General features: G+C 48.9%; 1 protein-coding gene across 3 annotated transcripts in view; it reads right to left on the reverse strand.

Moving 5' to 3' along the window:
- Positions 1-5,895: 5,895 nt before the first annotated feature.
- VANGL1 (VANGL planar cell polarity protein 1) overlaps positions 5,896-21,666 on the reverse strand; it is a 37,398-nt gene continuing 21,627 nt past the window's right edge. The window contains exons 4-8 of one of the 3 annotated variants that reach the window (XM_075512518.1): positions 19,173-19,306; positions 16,160-16,198; positions 15,732-15,864; positions 13,454-13,688; positions 5,896-12,239 (exon numbers count right to left, since the gene is read on the reverse strand). In XM_075512518.1, the coding sequence (XP_075368633.1) occupies positions 11,979-12,239; positions 13,454-13,688; positions 15,732-15,864; positions 16,160-16,198; positions 19,173-19,306 (802 nt within the window). In that variant the 3' untranslated portion in view covers positions 5,896-11,978. The remainder of the gene's footprint in view (positions 12,240-13,453; positions 13,689-15,731; positions 15,865-16,159; positions 16,199-19,172; positions 19,307-21,666) is intronic. The other 2 variants (XM_075512511.1, XM_075512500.1) reach the window with 2 other exon arrangements.

Here is a 21,666-nt window from a genome sequence, read left to right on the forward strand (position 1 = left end):
GTCCACACGTCATACCTCAGAAATGATTGATTCATTACTGAGACCAAACAAAAAACATTGCCTTTTATTCCCAGAGAAATAATTAATTAGACAGGAACATGTCACTTCCCAGCTGCTGCTGACTTGCAGTACTGTGAAAACAGGCCAGGATTGCATCTGGATTCCTCTCTGCCCCAGCAAAGCTTTGGCTTTGGGGAAGCCCCACACACAGCCAGTTGCACACTGGCGCTTGGACTTGGGGGGGCTGAAGAGCGAGAACGGCTCAACAGGCAACAAGCACCAAGGCCCTCCAGGGCAAAGCAAACTGCCTCCTGGCTACTTTTACACCCCAGGTGTGTCTACACTGTGCAGTGCAATGCCATCTGCTAGAAACTGGGAGCAGCAGAGCACAGCAGGAGGGTAATTAACCTCAGTCATGAGGCTGCACCAGCAGGACTGTGTCCTACCGGAGACCCAAGACTCTGTTCACCACCCTACTGCGCTGCAGCATCCCCTGCCTTTGCCCCATTCCCTTGTACCACCAACATCTGGGCAAAGCAGCCCTCCAACGGTCAGTACCCCTTGGGGCCAGCGGTGGGATGGCTCTCACACCTGTTTGGCAGAAGAAGATGTCTGATGACGATGCGGACCATGGGGCAGGGTCCAGGGCAGAGCAAGCCCTCTTGGCCCTGCTCCCAGAATGCTCCCTGCCAGGTTTAAAAGGTGCTAAACTATTTAAAGGGGAGGGGGGGAAAAAAAAAAGCACGACAGAGCTTCCTGGCATCTTGAAGACCCATTTCGGGAGTCAGATTACAAGCAGCTTTTGGGATGGAAGCAAAGATCCTTCCGGTGTCTCGCCCCCCCTGTCCGCTCCCCCCTCGCACCTTCTCTTGCTGAGCCCCCGTGATGAAGGACATCGGCAAAGCACTCAAAGGACTTCTGGTATTGTCCTTAATGATATGGACGAGAAGAAAACACAGCTTTTTCACCTTCTTTTCATCCCTCTTGACTTATCCGGACTTCTGGTCGTCACTGGCTCCCCTGATTTTTTTGCTCTCTCCATTTCTATCTAGCTTGTCTTCCTCTGCTCCTTAACCCACCCCCACAGCATATGGTATCGAGGGTCGCCTAAGGACAAGGACCTCCCCTGCCCCTGCTGCTTGAGCTCATCCCCAGCCCAGGGAGACAGCAGCCTCCCTCACACCACTGCCAGGAACCATTCGTGGTGGCCCCCACGCCATGAGCCGTGGCTGTGAACACAGGGAGGGACAACATTTCCTTCCCGAGGAGAAAGCCGACCAGACAAGGCTGAGACCAGCTTTCCTTTTGGGGGGGACAGGTGGGACATGCTCAAGGTGAAGCTGTCTCACCAGCCTGGGCACTGTGGAAATACCAGGATTTTTTGGGGGTGGGTACTTTTTTCCATTGTCCCAATATCCAGATGAGGAACCATCACCCTTCGACCAAGCCCCAGCTGCACGAGGAGAGGTTGGGCCGTCTTGGCTGCTGCTGCAGGAAGAGACCACTGGCAATCACACCGCTACACTGCCTGAGCAGAAGACAAGTGGCATGACTTCATACACAAGAAATAAGCCTCGAGGGTTAAACGAACTGAGTTTGCTGGAGGGGTTATCCCATACTTCAGCAGCAGCCAGAAAGCCAACTACCTGCCTGAGAAGACCAGTGGTTGTCCTGACTAAGTCCTCCTTCGGTCGTGGGTGGTAAATGACTTAAATAGCCATGGGCAACCTCATCTTCTGCTTTTGGATTTGGAGGAAGCCCAGCTTGAATCAGGTCCCTCCCTCAGTAACATAGGTAAAAATAAAATGATGTTCAACCAGAGAGCAGCTCTGAAACTTGCCTGGCCTTAGATTTTTTGCTTTAAAATTAAATCCAACATGTCAAAGCCATGCTGCTGCTAGCGATAAAGAAAGAGGCTATTCAATGACAAAAGTAACTGAAAGTTTGAAGAACATTTTAGTCCCCACAAAATGAAATTGCTGAAGGAATTTGCACAGCTTCCCACAGTCTAGTTACTGAATTACTAAACCAGTTTCTCCCAACCACTTACAAAGCAAAATTATAATCAACTGTAGGATCTGGTATTATGAGTACTCAAGAATGAGCTTTTACAAAATAGAAGCTAAAAGGTTTGCAGGTCTGTTTCACATCTGTGGCCCAGATATAATCAGCTCCTTCTCGTTCCCTCTTTTAAAGCATGCCTGCAGCATCTGACTCGTGCTGAAGAGAGGTCCAAAGAGCTAAAAAGTTCTGAGTGTCTCTTAAAACTTCCAGAGAGGCTGAATCAAATGTGTTTTATCAAGAACTCCCTTCTCTCCATGCATCTACTTTTCATTCATGCTACCTTTTCAAGTAGTGAGAAAAAAAAAGACAACCAAGACTGTAGATGTCTAAGCATTTGGAAGCCTGATTTTTGCCTTTGGAAGAGACTTAAAATGTTTCAATTTACAGAGTAGCTTCATGCCTAGAGCAATTTGTGGTGTTTCAGTTTTTAAAATCTTTGTACCTTGATGTTTCTAAGGATGCTGGAGGGAAAAACCACACCCTATTCTCCAAGGTCTCTTCCACTGACTTCACATTGCATCCTCCTTGTCTTACTGTTTCTCTTGAGGCTTTGCTACTTCCTCCATATTTTGATACATAAGCAAGGTGGACACACTGAGCTATCCCAAATGCACATCCACAAGGTAAAAGTTATCTCCCTTCTTCCTCTTCTAAATTGTATTTAGTGCCACCCAGACAGAGCCCAAAGACGGCTTGTTCCCTTTGTCTTGGCCATGGCCCCACCAGTGAACAACTGTTCTGCTCCTGCTGCGGGCAGGGCCCACCAGCTTTGGGAGGGAGGCCAGCAAGCAGCAGTATCACTGTGTGAGGGCTCCTGGCATCCCCAGGTTATTTGCATTAGCTGAGCTGGAACCAGAGCAAGCCCCAGGTCACATACAAGAAGTGGCTGTCTTCATCCCATACAGCTCCCCAGATTTTGGGGGAAGGAAGATCAGCTCTGGGCTTTGGAGTAGGCTGGCAGTCTTGCAGTGGCCCCCAGCCTGATCACAGACCACTCCATAAGCAGTAGCCAGGGGGAAAAAAAACACCAAACCCAAAACTTTTCCAAGTTTATTATGGAGGGGGACAGGGAGATGGGGAGAAACAGGAAAACAGCTTTCTTTCCGCTTGAGGTACTCTCCATTTTACTAGCAACGTGTCAGCATAAACCAACATGCACGCTCGCAGCAGGGCTGTAAAACCTGTTACAGCATTTCAAAGCAACTCGGGTAACCTTGTTCATAGATAGTGATTTACGCATATGCAATCACGCCGCTACACCATCTCTACCTACATTTGCAGACATGTTATGCTCGGTGCTCTCTCTTCTCTCAGCACCTCCTGACCCAGCAGTGCATGGATGCACACATGAAAAGGGAACGGACACCCCTGCCCCAGTAGATTATCTATCAGTACCGGAAAGGACTGTAACCTAAACCCATCACCTTCCCAGTCCAACATAAACTCAGGAGTGGTGTTGAAAGACAAATCAAAGCGCTCCGCTTGGCCAACTCCCAGCGCGCCTTCCCTTCCTGCCTGCTGTTGTGAGACACCACGTCCTGCCGAGAGATCCCCTTCCCCTCGCACCCACCCACTTGCCCTGAGCTCCAGGGCCCCCGGCTTGCTGCACACGCTTTCCCTGGGAGCCCTCAAGTTCAATCCCTCCCTGTACTTCCCAGGAGTTCAGATCGGGGCTGGAACAGCAAGAGCCAGTACGCAGCACCGGGAGAAACTGCTCTGGGGTTTGAAGCCCTGCCCACCTCTACAGCCAAATGTTTCACTGAACTATTAATTTAGCTAACGATATTGTACGGTGAGGTGTTGCTAGTGCTTCACGCAAGGCTCTGCAGCCAGTTACCTAAGGTGACAAATACCTTTCTTAACCCATTTGTTATACCCTGACTGCATGCAACCCTTTCGCCCCATACCTCCCCACTGAGTTCCTGAAAGCTGATGTTTTCTGGCCGTCCGTAACTGTGAGGCCTGGTCCCATCACCTACTGGGGTCAATAGATCTTCTTACATATTAAGCCACACTTCAGCCACCAAATATTCTACCCCAGTGGCCATTGCTGTGCTGTCTCAGAGTAGCCACAGCCGTACGCCCTCACGGCTGGGAAGGGCACTGCAGGACAGTCATCTCCTTCCCAAGTGACCCCAGTCTGGTATCTCCCTCAGGCAGAAGGTGCTTACCTCTTGTTCAACATGCCAGGTCCCTCCAAGCGTTGCTTGTCAGTGAAAGCCTCCATCCCCTTTCTGTCAAGAGGTTTGGGTCAGTAATACTTAACCCAACGTTGTACCTGAGGCTCCCTCACACCTCAAAGACCCCTGCAACTTCAGTGAAAGCCGTGGCCAAACCAGAACAGCACCCTCAGCTCTAATTTCTGCTGAGCTATGCACCACAGCCCCTTATGATTCAGATAGCTGAGCTCTGGGCAAAGGCCAAGGGAACTGGTCCCTCTAGCAAAGCCTGTTCCTTCCATCAGCTTCCACAACCCATGGCAGGAGTGAAAGTGCCACGAACAGCAGCAATCGGGTGTTGATGCGGTATCAGCACTAAGCCACAAATGAAACAGAACATGCTGAACTCGTATGTAAAGACACAACTCTCAAGGCTAAGAGCCTAGGATGAGGCTGATGAGCAAATTATCTTGTTTGTGCCAAATTCCTGCTTTTTACACCTTCCTGCAGCACACCTGCAGCCAGCTCCTACGGTGTATTTACCTACACAGCTCCAGTCAGGTCGTCCTCTGAGGGGCAGGAAGGGACCAGCAATGGCTGCACACCCATCGCAGGCTCTGCAGGGCACTAGCAGCGTTATTTCTTTCCCCTGCCCACCTCCAGGAGCTGCGCTGCAAACAGCCCAGGGCTGGGCACTGCCAAAGCACCAGCAGGATGACGGGGACAGATCAAAAGCGGAGAGATCAAGGGAGGGCAGGAGGCAGGACCCAGCACACCTCCATCCCACCCTTCCTGCTTCCTCCTGGGCTTTAGTTCAGTGCTCTGTAGCCTCAATACATCCATCTCCCCCCAAGCACAGAATTACCCATTTGGATGTTTCTCTCCACCAGCATTTATATATGTGCTGCTTATCTCCACAACTGTTGCATTCTATTTTTTCACTGCACAGCAGCATCCTGTGGATTTTTCCAGCAAAGCTACCAAGGAGATCTGCTGGGCAAGGCACAGCTGTGAGGCCAGGTACTCCCCATTAAAAGGGGCTTTCCTGAAAAGCAGGCACCAAAGATGGCCTAGGTAAAGAAGGCTTGTTCCCACGTCTCCTCAGGCACAGCTGCTTGGTCTTTCCAAGCTCTCGGCATGCTGGCGATGGAAACTGGAGGTGGGAAAAGCAGTACCCACAGGTGCTGCTGAGGTGATATCCTCACACATTGTTTTAGCAGAGCACAGGCTCGCATCCACACAAACAAGGAGCACTGGCTTTTCCTCTTCTCGCCACTCCTCCTCCCCGCCAGGTCCAAATAAGGAACTCGGCAATGAGTTCTGCACTTCATAATTCGTGTGCAAACCAGGAGAGAAGACAGGAGGCAGAAAAACCTGTTCCCACTCCAGTCATGCCCCCCCACCTGCATTTGCTCCCCATCATTTGATATTTCAGGTGTTCAAAGCAGTCACCTACCAGTCTTTCTTCAGGCGTGATAAATGAGTTTGCATTTTACTCTGGCAGGGCGGATCAGAAAGGTCTTGAACAAGGGCGATAAAAAGACAGCCTCAAAAAGGTTAAACCACATGTTTGCAGGGCCCCTCCCAGTCACAGCTAAGGAATGCTTGAAGGCCAGAAAAGTGTTGGTTTTTTTTTTTTTGTCTGAAAGGATAAGAGGAAGGAGTAGGACAATCAAATCTGGTTTTAGTTTATTTCCAGAATTTTACTGTACAAAATATGCAAAGTGTAAAATGGTTTTATGTTTCAGTTTAAAAACAACAAAACCCCATCCAGCTATAACTTAAGAGAACCCAGCTTGGAACAGAACAATTTACTAGGCTAGAGCCACAGTGCATTAATGTCACAGACACCAGGAATTTGCTTACTTAAGGTCACGATTAGAAAAGAACAGAAAGACCATGTACCATTGCAGTTAAAGTCACATGTGCAAAGGGGGGGGGGGGGGAGGGGGGGAATGCTGGTTAGTGTCTATTAATTAGAAAACCTTGGCAAAACCCATCTTACTATACACAGTTCGTGTAGAAAAAGAGTATTACACAGTGATCAAAAGAGGGCAAGGGAAGGGCGTTCGCTCCCACCCCCTTCCCCAAGACACGATAATGCTGAATCAAAGAAACAGGCACAGAAGAGTGTAAGATTCCTTCACAGTTACGTCTGTGCAGGTAGCGAGCCACAGCATCCCCCTGTGCAGGCAGGAGGTACCCCCAAGCTTCTTAGCGCTGGTGAGAGGTGCCTGGGAAGCAGCCAGAGGGAAGGATTCCCCCTCACGGCAGAGCACACACGGGGCAGGGCTGGCTGCCTGCTGCCTGCAGGGCTTCGGTACGTTACAGGGATAAAAACGTAGTCTCTTGGAGGGATGCAGAGGGGCGAGTAACACCAGCTGTACCGTTGGTACAGGCTCAGGAGTATCCCAAAGCGATCCACACCAGTCACAGAGCAGCCGTCGGAAACAGCAACTTTTGGTCATCATCTATCGGAGGCAGCAGCCTGAACGCAGGAAGATGCATATTCCTGTAGGAGACTTCATGGCCCAAAGCCATCTCTTTTAGGAGAACTGAAGTTTTGGGGGGTTTTTTTGGGTTTAAAATTTTTGTAAAAAAACCCAACAGCTCAATCCCAAGAGCACTTCCTTCTTAACACAGTTTAAACACTGAACCACCAAGCCTGGCTTGAGGCTTCAGACATGTATAATGCACACACCTATAAGGGAAAAAGCAGAGAGACACACAAGCTGAATGAGAGAACAGACATCCACGCACACATCTCGTGAACAGCTCTCATATGGCAGGGCAGAACCGAGAGCAACTCAATAGCAGAGCCTGGGATCAGACTACAGCATTTTTGCAAAAGACTGCAAGACTTTTGTTTTACCTTTAAAAAGGGCAGATTTACAAGTTTTGGTAAGCAAGATGAAATTGGCTTGAATAGGTTTCCACATTTAGCACAGTACGGATCTTTCCAGTTTCTTCAGCAGCAAGTGTTGGAAACGCGCACATCTCAAACAAGACTTCTAAAAGCTACTTATGCAGGGCTAGCTTCAGAAACTGCTTCCCTGCAGCTTTTGGCATACTTGGCAACAGCTGATTGCTGAGGCTTTGCGTGGAGATCCCCATCCCAAAGGAAAAGGTTAAGAGGCTCCATGAGGGCTGGCATTTGTTCAGACCTCCCCCAAATTTGCGCCTTATCATGAGCTGCCCCCACACTCCAAGCTGCAGCCCCAGCACCTCCCATCCCAGTGGATACTTGTTATGCCTCACTAGGAAACTTTGGGAAAAACACAGGAAGGGGAGGATGGGAGCTGGAGTGACTGAAGTTGCTGGCAGGAAAATTTTTGGAGGCAGAAGTCAGAGGAATAACTGGCAGAGACTGAAAGCAGATCTGCCTTTCTCTCCAGTATCGCCCTTCAGGAGGGATTGCTCTTGAAGGCACCCAGGACAACCCCAGAAGCAGAACCTTCCTCTGCGAGCAAGCTGCATCATGCCACCCTTTCATGCACGGTGCATCCCACACCAGCTACCCTGCTGCCTTCAGGGGTGTGCGGGTCGCAACGTCTCCCTCCACAGGGTGAAAACTGGTAGTTGCAAGCAGCCCCCCCACCTCCTCAAGCTGACCACAGCGGCTTGGTCAGGGACTGGTGCTCTATGGAGGGAAGTGCTGAAATGCTTACACTTCTGAGAGCACTGCCTGCTCCGCTCCCGTGAGCGGGAAAGGAGTCTGAGACCTGGGGCAGCCCCACAGAGCCTCTACAAGGATGGCTGCAGCCACATGGCAATGAGAGGCTAACAGATACGCTAACAACCTTTGTCCAAGCCTAGCTACAGGAGCAGCAAGGTATTAAGGGTCTAATATCTGCCCCTACATCCCTGGAAGCTGCAAGAAATCCAAATCTTTCACTCTTTAGCCATGAAAGAGAAAGCCAGCCTTCGTGGAAACCCACAGCCATTTCCATCTGCTCCAGAACAGCTGAAAGTCTTAGCTGCATCGGGTTTTGGAATATCTCAGCATGGTTTTGGATTTAGGCTGTAACAAGTCTGAGAGCAAAAACAAAGCCTTTAAAGTATCTGAGCAGCATACTTGAGTGTCACAGGAAAAACACCAACGTGGAAGAGAGGAGCAGGGCAACACCACTCCTGGCTAGGCAACACAGCACCATATTGAATGGTTCAGCCTTTAGTGAAGGATGTCCAGTGCAAGGAACATTGTCCACCTCACCACAAACAGGGTTGTCTTATAAACCACTTGAATTCTAAAAAAAACCAATTCCCAGCCAGGTACAAGCATCCAGACTGGGAGAGAGGAGGGAGAATATGTGCAAGGAGACAATACAGGATTGGAGACGCATTCAGAGGAAAACAGCCTGCACTTGGCTAGCAAACCCTACAAGCCTTATTTATGCTCAGCTCTTGGCAAGCTCTGCAGAAGTAAGGACTGCAGGATTTGGATCAGAGCTTCATTCCCTGTGACTCGATTCTTACTCATTAGCTGGCTATAAACAGAGTTAAACAAACCAGTCTGCTCTCACCGCTCCGTATTTTTATGGAGAGTCTGAATTCCTATAGATGCCACAGATCCATCTGTGGATCTCAAAGCACTTGATGACAAGTTGAGTTTAGCCTCACAACACCCCAGTGAGGTAGGTATGACAGTGGTCCCCTGATTTCACACAGAGAGGGGAAACGAGAGACCCTGAAAAATAAAATGTCATTAAAAAACCAAACAGAATCAGGAGTCCTGATTCCCCTTTTAGTCTGTCCTCACCCTAAGCAGGTTGCATCTCTAAAGAGACTGTTTGAGAGGCCAAGTCCTCTCCTTCAGATTTCATCAGGCAAAGCACTCATGCTGCTGACACAAGGAAGAGCGTTTAATGCAGGAGTTGGCCCCCGTTGACAGTGTCCTTTTCGGCGGCACGCAGAAAAGGCAGCGCTGAACCACAGCACACAGATGAGGAAGCAGACCCAGAGCGAGCACACGCCGCTTCCGTCTGGTTCTCCATGTGTTCAAGGATTTAACGCAATTAAGACATGAGTTTCCTGAGCAGATACTGTCAGACAACCCCCCTCATGGGGGAGGGAAAAGGAAAGGGGAAGGAAATCCTGGGAAAGTAAGAAAGTTTTGCAGAGGTGCCTGAGACAAGGTGCTCTCACGCACCTGGCACACCCAAGCCCCCGGCAAGGTGGTTCTTGTTCTGGCTTCACAGAAATGAGCCAGTTCAGCCACAGGCAGTAGCCTCCACACAGCCGTAAGTGCTCCATAGTCTCCCAAGCTACTCCCAGTCTCTCCCACCTTGCTGGTTATGCATATCATAAAAGCCAGATACACGCATCTTTAGGAGAGCTAAGTGTGAGATACTATATGCTCCCCCCCCTTTTTTTAAGGAGGGAATAATTATTTTTTTCAAAATAAAATACTGCGAAGGCCACAGTCAATAAAGGAGTGCTCGTATAGACTACCAGAAAGCCTGACCTAGAAAGAAACCCAAACACTAAGTTTAGAGAAGGGAAAACTCTACCTACTTCCCATCCTTTAAGGGACATGGGCCTGATCCCATCATGTACCACGCCATCTAGTTTCTTCACAACCACATCTGGCACATTACATGACGACAGGATCCAGGTGACTACCATGCACTGGTAAAAGAAAGGTGCGGGAAACTGCAGGTGTCACTTGGATGGGCAATCACCACTTTGGACCCTCGCTCACCAGGGTGCTCCCTTGATCCCAAGGGGACTGTCCGCAGGTGCTGTTGAACAAGCAGCTCTATGGCTGCTGCAGCTGGAAGAGGCTGGACCCCACTGCTTAAGGCGGCTGCTCCCTCCCACCGGCTCATGGTGGGCACTGGCCAGCCCACACCAGCCATGCCATGCAGGACTGGCAGAGACCCACTCCCTGGCCTGAGTCAGGCCACCTCGCACTGGTGGGAGCGGGGGGCAGCCCCACAAGCTGGTGAAGGAGCCCAGGGAAGGCCTAGGGAAGGCCAGAGGGGATGGGAAGGGCTGTCACAGGCCCCCTCAGAAGACGATGCACCCTGGCAGTGAAAGGCACTGGCTTATGTATCTTGCTGAACTGGGGCCCTCTGTGTTAAGACATCCATATGGAGGGCTGGTCAGCTCCTGCCTGATAGAGATATTTGCATGGCAAAAGACTGGGCAGAATGAATCCAGTGTTTGCATTCACGCACGCAAATCTACCGCCACAGCTTGGGAAGGTCTTGGAGGGACCTGACTGCAGGCAGGTCACTGCCGGCCTCAGAGCTGGCTCCAAAGTCACGCGATGCCCTGCGCTGGCAATCAGACTGCAGACACCAGTTTAGGCTCGTTGTTAAAAGCAAGTCTTTCAAAACTCTGCAAACCTCAGATGACAGAAGTCACACACAAAAGCTGCACTGATGGGCAAAGGCAGCCTTACAAACCAAACTGCAATTTAAGAACTACGCATGTCTCACAGGAGCAGATCCCAGCCTTGAGCAGAAACTCCTGCAGTACAGAAAGGCCAAGAAAGGCAGGCAGATTTTCAACATTCAGACATAGTTTGGTATTTCTTAGCTATAGCTGAAGGCGTACGGTGGGAAAGGGCACACTGCAGTGTTTCCAGAGCACAGCAGTTCTCCAAAGCAAGTGCATGTGGCAAAGGTCAGCCCTTCCTTGGCTCCTCTCCTCAGGGAGGGAAGTGCTTTTGCCCGTCTTTCCTCCAGACGCACTTGAAGCCAGTTGGAAAGGGAGGGGCACATTCCTGCCTTCACCCCCCTTCACCTCAAAGAGGCTGTCAGACATAGGGAGGGACTGTGATTTATCTGAGGAGGAGCCAGCTACTTACCTACCCTGTCCCAGTGCAAATACGCAGCCCTTGCAGGTGCAAAAGGAAGCAGCGGTAAGGCAGACCCCGAGGGGACCATGGCTGGAGAAACACATTTGGAAAGCCAGACAGAAGGGGACAGAAATGGGGAGGCTTGGGAGTACCTGACACAGATGCAGGCAAGGAGGAGAGAGGGAAGCAGGTGAGATAACAGGGAGCTGTGTCACACAGAACAGCTTCACTAACAAGCACTGGTAAAAAAAAAAAAAAATTGAAGAGCTGCAAGATGGGCTGATCCAGTTCAAGATAAGCAACTTCAGAGACACAGAGAGCAAAACCATCCCACTATGCTCATACAGGTCCAGCACTGACAGAAGAGGGCACATGGAGAGGAGGAAAAGAGTAAGTCTTCAGTCTCCAGATTAGGCGGCTCACAGAAGCAGCCCTCTCACACCCACCCTTTGATACCCTCTCCTCCCCAAGTGAACAGGGACTGCAAACCTCCCCTGTGCAAGCAGGTTTCTATAGTGCAGAGATGAGCAAGGCGGTCTCAGAAACAGCTACAAGTAGCAAAAGCAGAGACACAAAAGCGCAGGCACGCGCACAGCGTAAGGCAGCGCTCCAACAAAAATACCGACGTTGCAATCGTGCGGAGAAAGAGAGAGCGTGAGATTTACAGTATGCCTGGAAAGGGGGGGAGGGGGGGGGGGGCTAAAGAAAAAAATCTGTTCTGTCTCCAAGGCTGAGCTAACCGAGCCAAGTCACCCTGTCGCCTCTTAAGATATTTCTTTCTAGATAAGATATCCCAACTCCCCCCTCCCCTTTCCAAATAAAGTGCAGATGGTCAAATATTACTGGTCCATCATCTGCCAGTTTCAGTCAGCATTAAGTTTGGGGAACTTAAACCCAAAAGCACAATATTGAAAAAAAAAAATCCCCAAACAACCCACCCTCGAAATCCCTTAGACTGAAGTCTCAGACTGTAAGCGGAGGACAAATTTATGAGATTTAGGGTCTATGAACTCTTCCGAGAGTTTGATGAAAGGGATTTTCTTCACATTAACAACAAGGCTGAAGTCCAAGCACTTGAGGACAAAAACAATGCCGTCTTGTAACCCGCTTGTGACCGCTTCCTCGCTGACAAGCGTCCACTGCTTGGAGAACCAGCGATCCCTGTCGTACTGGAGGGTTGGGCCCGGGTTGAGGTAACGCTCCAGGAATGCCTGCCAAGAGAGGGACATGCGTTAGTGCTGGCCCTGCAACTTGCTCTGTGCTGATGCTTTCTTCCCATCCCCAGCTACAGCTCCGTGAGCACGGGCTTGCCACGCTGCAAATGGTTTCAGCTTCCGCGCTTCAGGAGACATCCTCTCCCCAGTCCCTCCCAGCTTTTCAGACCCCAGGAGCAGAAACAACCACTAGGAGATCCTCTTTCAATCCATCCCAGCAAGCTTGCAAAGTCACAGCCCCGACTTCTGCTGCCGGCACTGCTGTCTGGCAGCAGTTCAGTAGAGTAGAGGCCATTTCTCCCCTACCAGCCCCATAACCCACCCCAAAATTGCAGTCCCAGACAGGCAGATGGGATAGCTGGCCCTCCCCTTCTTCAGGCCAAGCTAAGGTAGAAAGCAGAGGTTTCCATGTTTGCAGCCTGACTGAGGCTGCAAAACTGAAAGCAGAACAGGGAACGCTGTTTGATGTCACTTGTGTTTTGAAGTCTCCTTTGCAATCTTAATGGCAGCAGAACTCCTCCTTGCATACCTGGGCCAGGTCCCAGGTGGATCCCAGTGAGAGAGTGCTAAGCCCCATCTCTTGACAGTACACTAAGAGCAGAAATGCTAAGTCCTGGGTAAATGCCCAGGAGTAAACTCTCGCATTTCTAACCCTTCTCAAGGACTGGGGGGTGTTTTTAGAGGGGAGGGTGGAGAGCGGGATCGTGTGACCTGTTTCCCTCATCATTCAGTCCCTCCCTGTGTCTGCAAGTCAGTCACAGTCAGGGCATGAAGCGGCAAACTGACATTTGACCAAGTGTCCCGTGAATCAGAAACACTGTCAGACAGATAGGGATTTAGGCGATAATTACAAGCAGTCGAAAATGCAGCACTGCAGGGGGGGACCGAGGAAAAAAAAAAAAAAAAAAAAAAAAGAAAGTCCTTTACAGGTTGCCGCTGTCTTGGACACTTCTTTGGTACTCCCTTTGCTGAACTGGATATGAGAACAATTATCTCATAGACACTTCCAGATAGAGAGACAGCTGATGCTGTAGAGGAAACATTACTTCCCTTTAAGACTTGATGCAACCTACAATGCACTGATCATATCACAGACAGCAACTATGAAGACCTCCACTTGCCTCCCCTGACAATTTTCTGTTCTGGATGCACACACAGATGCACCATCCCTTTCTCCCTCTTTCCTGCACCAACGTTAGAGAAAGCATTACCTTTGGTGTCATGTTATTGGTGATGCAGAAGGACAAGTGTTGCAAGATGCTCTCCATGCTGTGGTACTGTTGCTGGCGGGTAGTGCGAAGGTACTTCTGCAGAGCTCTTGCCATGGAGGGAAAGATTGCCTGGGCTGCTTCTCGGGGGTCCATCATCTCTCCTGGAGCTTTCTGCTGGTCCTCTGCCTGGAGGCGTTTGATGTGAGTGAAAGCCTCCTCTACTGCAACCACAAGCCTGCAGAAGGAAAATCAGGACAGTAAGAGTCACAACAAGAGAGGTAGGATGGGTCTGTGGTTAAGGCAGAGCCTGGGAGTCAGGATTTACAAGCTCCTATTCCCATCTCTGCCACTGACTCACTGCCTGCCATCAGACAATTTACATAAAATCTTCTCTACTGACAGTCTGAGGGGTAGACAGCAGCTTTTCTTTCCTTGCCCAAGCCATCCAGCAACTGAGGGTCATAAACCAGGATTAAGATTTTAAAAGCCTGAGTGTCGTACTTGGTTCTGCCAACACAGCATAAACATCAGCTACATGACTCAAACAAGACACAGCTGCCCTTGTGTTTAATGCATGTCTTTGAAAACAACAGTTCCAGCATACAGTACCACAGCGTAAAGCGTAAGGATGGGCAAGCAGTCAGGAAGGGGCTGGCTATAAACTAGCATGACTCAGGACACAGACTGCTCCATGACTCTCTGTGCTCACAAGCTGCAGTCTACTGTGATTTACATCAACTCGGTACAGACCTTGTGCTGCCGAATGATTGTTCTGCACCCCTTCACCGAACAGTGACGGGGCTCCCATCTTCACTCCTAACACTGCAGCTAGAGACATCCTCTGCAAACCCTTCCTGTGTTGGCACAGGTGAGCAAACCCCAAGACCACACCATAAAAAGGCAAACAGATGCCATAAAACACTTGCAAGTTAGGCCAGTACCAAGTAACAAGTGAGGGGATACTCTGCAGTTAGCGAGGAAAAAGTAACGATAATCAAAGAGTCACCCAACAAAACTCTTTCACCCCTCTAGACAGGATTTGTTTCACACTAGATTTCCACTCAAGTCACCAACTACTGTCCACACTGCCCTCAATACCCAAAGCATCTTAAAGCCAGGGGAAGCTGCCTCACAACAAGCAGAGGTATAGCATACTGCATTCAGACTATATACGAGGAACAGCACGAGAAGCTCTGATCCCTGCCTATTTTGTTTAATTTGACTTAGGGGAGGTGGGGGGTGGAAATCAGTTTCTAATCTCCTCATGTCTTTTTATTGCAGCTCTGACCTTCCTCCTTTGAAACATCTGGCCTGATCTTCTAGTGACTTATAGTTTTCCTCTGACTAACCAGCTGTTCTAACCAAACTCAGCAAGCAAGGGAGATGTGCCCGAGTTAGGATGCTACACCGCATGGAAAGGAAAGTTTTAAGTTCCTATTGCACCGAGGCTGGAAGAGAGCCCAAAAGACAGCATCTATGGAGCACAGGTCAGACTGAAGCAGGCTAGGGGGGACACTGTGCCAGCGCTTTCCCAATGAAATATAAACTGCCAAAAGAAAACACAAAACAAGCCAGCTCCTTCCAGTTACAGTGCATTCCTTCCAAACACAGCTCAGTTCAGGGGTGCCTGTCTGTAAGCAACTTGCCTCAAACTGTTAGGTACGTTAACTACAAACTGAAATTAGGCTCCAGAGCAAATAGAGGCACTATCTCAGGTCACCTCAACAAAGCATCAACTCTGCAACTTAAGTGTGACTGGTACAAAACATACCTATGTTCCAAAATAAAATGCAACCAGTTCTGGTCACGTCTTTCTTCCCCAACTCTGAAAAGGGCAAACTGCCCCTTTCAGAAGTCCACAAACACAAATATTCTCCTCGCCTATGAACAGGCAACACCAAGCACCCCACCAATCCTGTCCCTGGATTACTTGAGCTGAGATGACAAGCCTGGGCATGGGGAAAATAATGGGATTTCCTACAGCAAGTAACTACAGATTTGTCAAACACTGGACTGTTCCCTAATCCATGACATTGCATTAGCTTATCTGGTGTAATAAACATGAGCTCTGCTTTATGCATGTTCTTCAGATAATTCCAGTTGCAAGCTGTCACCGTCCTTTGTGCATCTGGGTTTCATATGCTTCTTCGCTGTGACAGATTTATAGCCAACCCCCAGCCCTTAATCACAGGTCTGCCCCTCTCGTCAGGCTCAGCAAGCCCCATGCGACTGAGCCTTGCAGTGCTGAGGAGTGGCACCCGGGAAGGCACAGCCTTACCTTGCACGGCGCTTTTTCACTCGGCGTTCGTGGTCAGCCTCTTCGTAGTAGAGCTCGTTGTGACTGGAGTCCCTGCGACGGGCTGCGGCTGCAATCATGGCACGGGACTGCCCCGAGGCGTTGTTACCTGGGCCTTCGGGAGGCGAGGACGAACAAAAAGGAGACAAGAAAGGTGGCATTACTGCCACAGGACTGGGGCTGTGGCACCCCACAGCATCTGTCACAAGCGCTCTGTGGCTCTAGCCTTTGCAGCCAAGGCTATTAACCCTTCCCCGGTCCTCAGGAGCTCTGATAGAAACCCCGCTAGACAGCACAGGCTTGCAGATGGGGCTTTGGCTTGTGGACGAGGGAAGTTAGTTGGGATGAAGGATCTCACGCAACATACACAAAGGCAGAGGTGAGGTGCACATGCCAAGGATGCAACTTACCACCCATTATATATGTTTTCAGTTTGAAGGCAAGGGCAGCTGGAACACACCACATTTCAGCAACAACACAGTGTGAGAGCACCAAGAAGTGGGGAGTTGCAGGAGAAAGACAAACAAGAACATCAAGAGACATGGAGATGAATGAACGAAAGCCAAACTCCAGACAGTTACACACAGGGAGGATAAAAAGGATGCAAGGGCAGCAGGGTCACCAGCATAGGGTTTTCCAGACGGGCAGATGCTGTCAGAGCAGCAGTTCTGCAACAGGGTAGGCTGGGGTCTATATGCATAGTAGCTCCTCAAGGCTCTCAGAGCAGCACCTGCCATTAGTGCTTCTGTTGCTGGTAACAGATCCTACAAAGCTACAGGAACAGGGAAGTTGCAGTCTGGTCTAACACCTGGACAAGTGACAGAGCTGTCTACTACAGGACCTTAAAATGCCGTAGTAGGTTCTGCAGTTCCCCCATGAAGCTCACAGCTCTGGCTGTTTGGGCAGAGAGGGGGAAAAAAATTGTTGCCCCAGAAGAGTCTACCAACCTTTTTATCTAGATAGAGGATAGAGGTGGGTCTACCCAGAGGGGAAAAAAGGAGAAATCTAGGACAGTCTCCAAACCACCAAGAGCTGCTTTCCCGACTAACTGCTCTGAAAACCCACACTTTCAACCGGCAGTGGTTAAGGCCAATCAATTGCACAGACATGCTTAAAATTGTTCTGCTCATGCAGGAGCAACTTCTTAATTTTTTCCTAAAAAGCACAAACCAGATTCCAAGACAGAAGCCGGAAGCTCAGCAGTGGGAAGGACAAGCATTCACACAGAAAGCTTCTTAAGAATCTGAACACTTCAGACTTTGACAGCCCTGAAATAGAAGATATGACTCAAGGGAGACACTAGCTCTCAAATTTGGGTTAGAACTGTAATTGGCCTTGTTGACTATACCTGGCGATAAAAATCCTGGTTTTGAAGGTGAGCCTTCCCACTCTGTATAACAGAGATTATAGCAAGATGTTTTTCTTTCTGGCTGCTCCAGTATCAAATACAAAAGCTGCCAACAAATTAGGCTGCCTTAATAGCATTACTGTCTTTTCACATGGAGGGTGTAAGAAACTGTCAGGATGCCAAGGTAAGCTGCAGCCAGAACTACACTCTGCTTTGTAAAATGGATGGGAATCTTCCACATCTTCTACATCAGGGACATGCCTCTAAGCCTGAGATCTCCACATCGCAAAGGCAGCGGCATTGCACAAGCAACAGCCCAGGGAACTGGTACTGCCCCAGAAGAGAAAGCACAAGTTTTCAGGCCCTGGCAGGCTCAGGAGCTTGACACTTGGAAAGACCTGCCAGCCACATCTGGAGCTTGCTTCTCTTCCAACAAAGTTTTGTGAGCTTGGAGCTCCTAAGCTACCAACGCTACCAGACTAGCAGTTTTGCCTCTGAGCTTGGGAGTCCCATTGTCCCAGCAGGTGCTGCAGGAACAGAGACCCTGCCACCTCCTGAAGAGATGCTGTAGCGCAGAAGACAAGGCAGCTAGTAACCAGAATGGCACGTCTTGCGGCTAGCCTGGCAGGCCGTTCGGTTTGAATGGTGTGCAGACACCCGTGGGATTGGGAAGCCCTCACTTTCCACGCACCAGGCTTCATTGAGAGTGAGCAGCCGGAACGAAAGATTCCGCCTCTAGAACAACGCAGAGCAGGTCTGTTTGCTCCCACTCTCCAACTCAACTCATTCTCTCCCACCTGAGAGCTTCTTCACTCCAGGCAGCAGGGGACACGCAATGAGCAAGCCCACTCCTCTCCCTCCCCCCTGCTTCCCTTCACCCTTCCTCTGTCAGGATGGAGACACCTCCCTGTGAACATCTAAACCTCCAATTACTTTTACAGACTCAGGAGTGCTGCATCAGGTTTGGGGAAACATTCAGAATAAGGTCTTTGAAACTTCTGAAGTCACGAAAAAATGAAAAAAAAAATGAAAAAAAAACCCCACAAGGCACTGAAGCTTTGTTGAAGGTAAAACAATCATGTCTCATGTTTTCCTGTGTGACAGATATTCTTCATACTTTGGTCTCCACACCCTGCGTGCAGAGCCACCTTGCTCAGCTAAGTCCCTTCAGTCCGTTCTCCCTTCCAGCTCTCAAAGCCTTTCAAAACTACCCAATTCATGGGCAGGATGTGCCTCACCACATCTTGTCACAGGACTTCATCCATCCTTCACCATAAAAGCCTCCCTACACAACTTCACCTCTTCCATCAAAGGAACGCACACTTTTAAAAGGCTGCGATGGCTGGGCACACCCTACTTATCAACCCCTATCAGTGAAAGCTAGGCTTAAGAGTGTCAAATGATTAAGTCCAGTTTTTCACTGCTTTGAGTGTCCACAGAGATCCACCCATCCATCCTCCCACAGGTCTCTCTAAAGCCCAAAAGTTTGAAACAGGTTTGTAGAATGGCAAAGCTCAAGAGAGATAGTTATCCGTCTCTGAATTTCCATGAACTGCTTAGCATCACGATGACTTGGGAGCACAGCCACGCGTTAGCCAGGCATAGCCAATTTGCTGCTAAGGCTGCTGCTTCTTCCCACATCAGTATCAACCTCCTTCACTTTCCTGAAGGCTGCCTGTTGGAAGTGGCATGGTAAACGACTGAGGAACTCATTTAGGTTAAAAGTTGTGTTTATTGTACTAGTACAACCAAGGAGATGACCCAAGGGTGACAAAAAGCAGAGGCTGCCTAAAACAAGCAGTAGTGCCGAAAAGCGCTCATCAAGCCATGTAATAATTAAGCCTGACCCAAAACTTGGCCGTTTCACCTGGCAAAGACAAAAGCCTTATTGTGGGCTAAAGGCATCTGTAAAGTCATGTGGAACAGGCAAACTCAGCACTGTTAGGAAGATTTCCAGCAAGAGACAAGGATTTGGCAAAGCAAAGAGGTGAGAATGTGTGCATAACAAAGCATAAAGCCAACCCAGCCCTTCCCCATCCCACCCAGTCTCAGAGACTACATTTCACCTCACCTACCATCAACGTTGTAGACTTTCAGGCCAGCCATGTGCTTGGCTGCACGGGATTTGGAGGCTGTTAACAAGGCTGGGTTGTAGACTGTGAAATCTTTGTAGTAATTTTCCAGAACCACCAGTGCAGCTCGCTGGATGCTAGGGAAAAAGAAAAAAAACCACAAGACAACCCCCCCCAAATGCAACAGTTTTTTTCTTTCCTTAAAATAAATTAAAAAAAAGAAGAAAGAGATACATTATTTGGAACAAGGTTGTCACTTCCACAGAATTGTGCAATACGTAGAATATTAATTACTCTCTCTAGGACCTGAAATTTCATTTGAGATGCAAGATAAATGTCTCCGTCCTCACCTCAACAGGAGGATGACAGGAAATCCCTAAACAAGGGCAACACAAACTGAAGCACTAGGCTGCCTGCAATATGGGAAAACGCAGAATAAGAGCTCAGCCTGCCTCAGCAGCAGGGCAGCTGCGATGCAGAGACCTTGCCCAGGCTGAAGATCAGAGCAGGGTGCTGTTTTTTCTGTAACTGGCTGGCCTAGATGGAGGGACCAGCTCAGGATGGATGCTTTTCCCTTTGAGTCATTTTCAGCCGCACCTCGCAGCTCCTCAGATCTCTTCCATCCGAGCACTGACAAGAGCCCAATCTCTTCAGCTTTCACAGCAAGATAAGATCACTGCCTGAGGAGTACAGCTGCCGAAGAAAGAATTACCTCAGTATTGCTTGTTAAATCCCAGGCAAGGGATAGAATAAGGAGCAGTGGCACTCCCTCCATCCCTTTGAAGGGATGCCTCTACATAAAATGGTAACGCACGGGAGCAAAACAGTGTGTGCGCCAGCAGCAGGAAAGGCTCAACCCAGAGGTATCTTCCTTTGCAATCATTTCGACAACAGAGAGGGATGTCCGTAGGCACTGCTACTAACAAATAGGACAGTACTTCAAAACAAGCCAGAGCTATGCTGTTTAAAAAAAAGCCAACGCACACGCAGGATTGAGGACATAGTGCTCTCCCCGTTCCTCTGGCTCCATGCCCCAGCGTGGCGTCCGGCTGGCAGTGGTATTCTCAGCAGATCACCAAGATCACCGATTTAGCCAGCTGGAGTTCGCCAAGAACCCACACTTAATTTCATCTTGAACCCACAAAAATTAGAAGGGAACTGCCAACACATTTGTTGTCAGTTAATTGTAAAGTTCACACTTACCAACAAAGCCTCTCCTAAGGAAAGCAACCAAGTATTCTCACACATGTTACAACATAGGAAGAAAACATTACAAGGATGGTAACGTGGGAAAATAAGACATGAACAAATTAAGACCTAAATTCAATTCTCAGCACTACCAGTGATTCAATGTGCGCTCCCAGAGGAGCAATTTGAATTTTCCTGTGCCTTGTACTAATATTAAACTTTTGCATTACACCTCAGTAATTTAAAGACACACACACACCCCCCCTCTGCCGCCCTCATTCCCCAGCTGCCCCCCTCCCACTGATTAGTGAATTAAGCATAGATGCCAGCCCATTCACAAGATTCTGAGAAAGAAGAACAAACCCAGACTTGTTCACTGTGTACCTTCATCAGTCAGTATTATGGTACAGCGCCATATATTTAATTAGCTGTGTACCTTTAAGATGATGAATTTAGCTTTTGAAGCAAATTCTCTCTTTAGGACTGCTCGATGAGGTCTTTTGCATCCAGCTAGAGCATCTTTAAGAAGTTTTACTTTTCAGGTGCTGGTCCTTCATATTTCCTCATATCAGGTTTGTTAAAAGCAACTCCATTTAAGCACTCAGCTACTAATACGGAATAAAAAGCCACTATTTAATCAAGGAAATAGTCTTCCTTTAATGAAGTAGTACGGACTGACCCACTGCCACACACACATAGGCGCTGACACAGAACAAGTGAAAGCCGGTTTATCTCTCCCTGCCAAACTTCTGATTTCCACTGTGAATTTGCTGCAGCTTAAAAACAAAATTTCATAAAAGAGGTCATGCAGCAGCAGCACATATTCCCCCTTCTGACTGCATTCAAACATGACGAGTTTTTCCATGCCTGCTTCCCAGGAAGGTAAAACTCCATAGAGTTTCATCTCAAAATGCAACATTTGGAAAACTAGGATCAACTGAAAACAAGAAGATAAAAATGAACAGTTATACTCTGCTAATACACTGTGCTCATTTCAGGCAGCGTTGGGACTTCCATCCCAGCAGTGGGAAATATTTGGGAGGTGCTCCATCGACCAACTAGCTCTATTAGGACAAAGCACAATGCATCACAGGAGAGAATAACTTATTTTAATACATACATGTTTTCCCTGGACCCCACAGAGAATGTTATCATCAGGATGCCAGCTTTCCCCACCCACTACCCCTTCCATCCCCTTACTAAATAACCTACCCCACCAATTCATTGGCACACACACCCAAAATCCAAACACAATAAAGCTTTTACGTTGCAATAAGCAACCATCATTGCCCTGAAAATTAAAGCCCAC

This window comes from Mycteria americana, chromosome 1 (assembly GCF_035582795.1).
Source record: "Mycteria americana isolate JAX WOST 10 ecotype Jacksonville Zoo and Gardens chromosome 1, USCA_MyAme_1.0, whole genome shotgun sequence".
Classification (NCBI taxonomy): Eukaryota; Metazoa; Chordata; class Aves; order Ciconiiformes; family Ciconiidae; genus Mycteria; species Mycteria americana.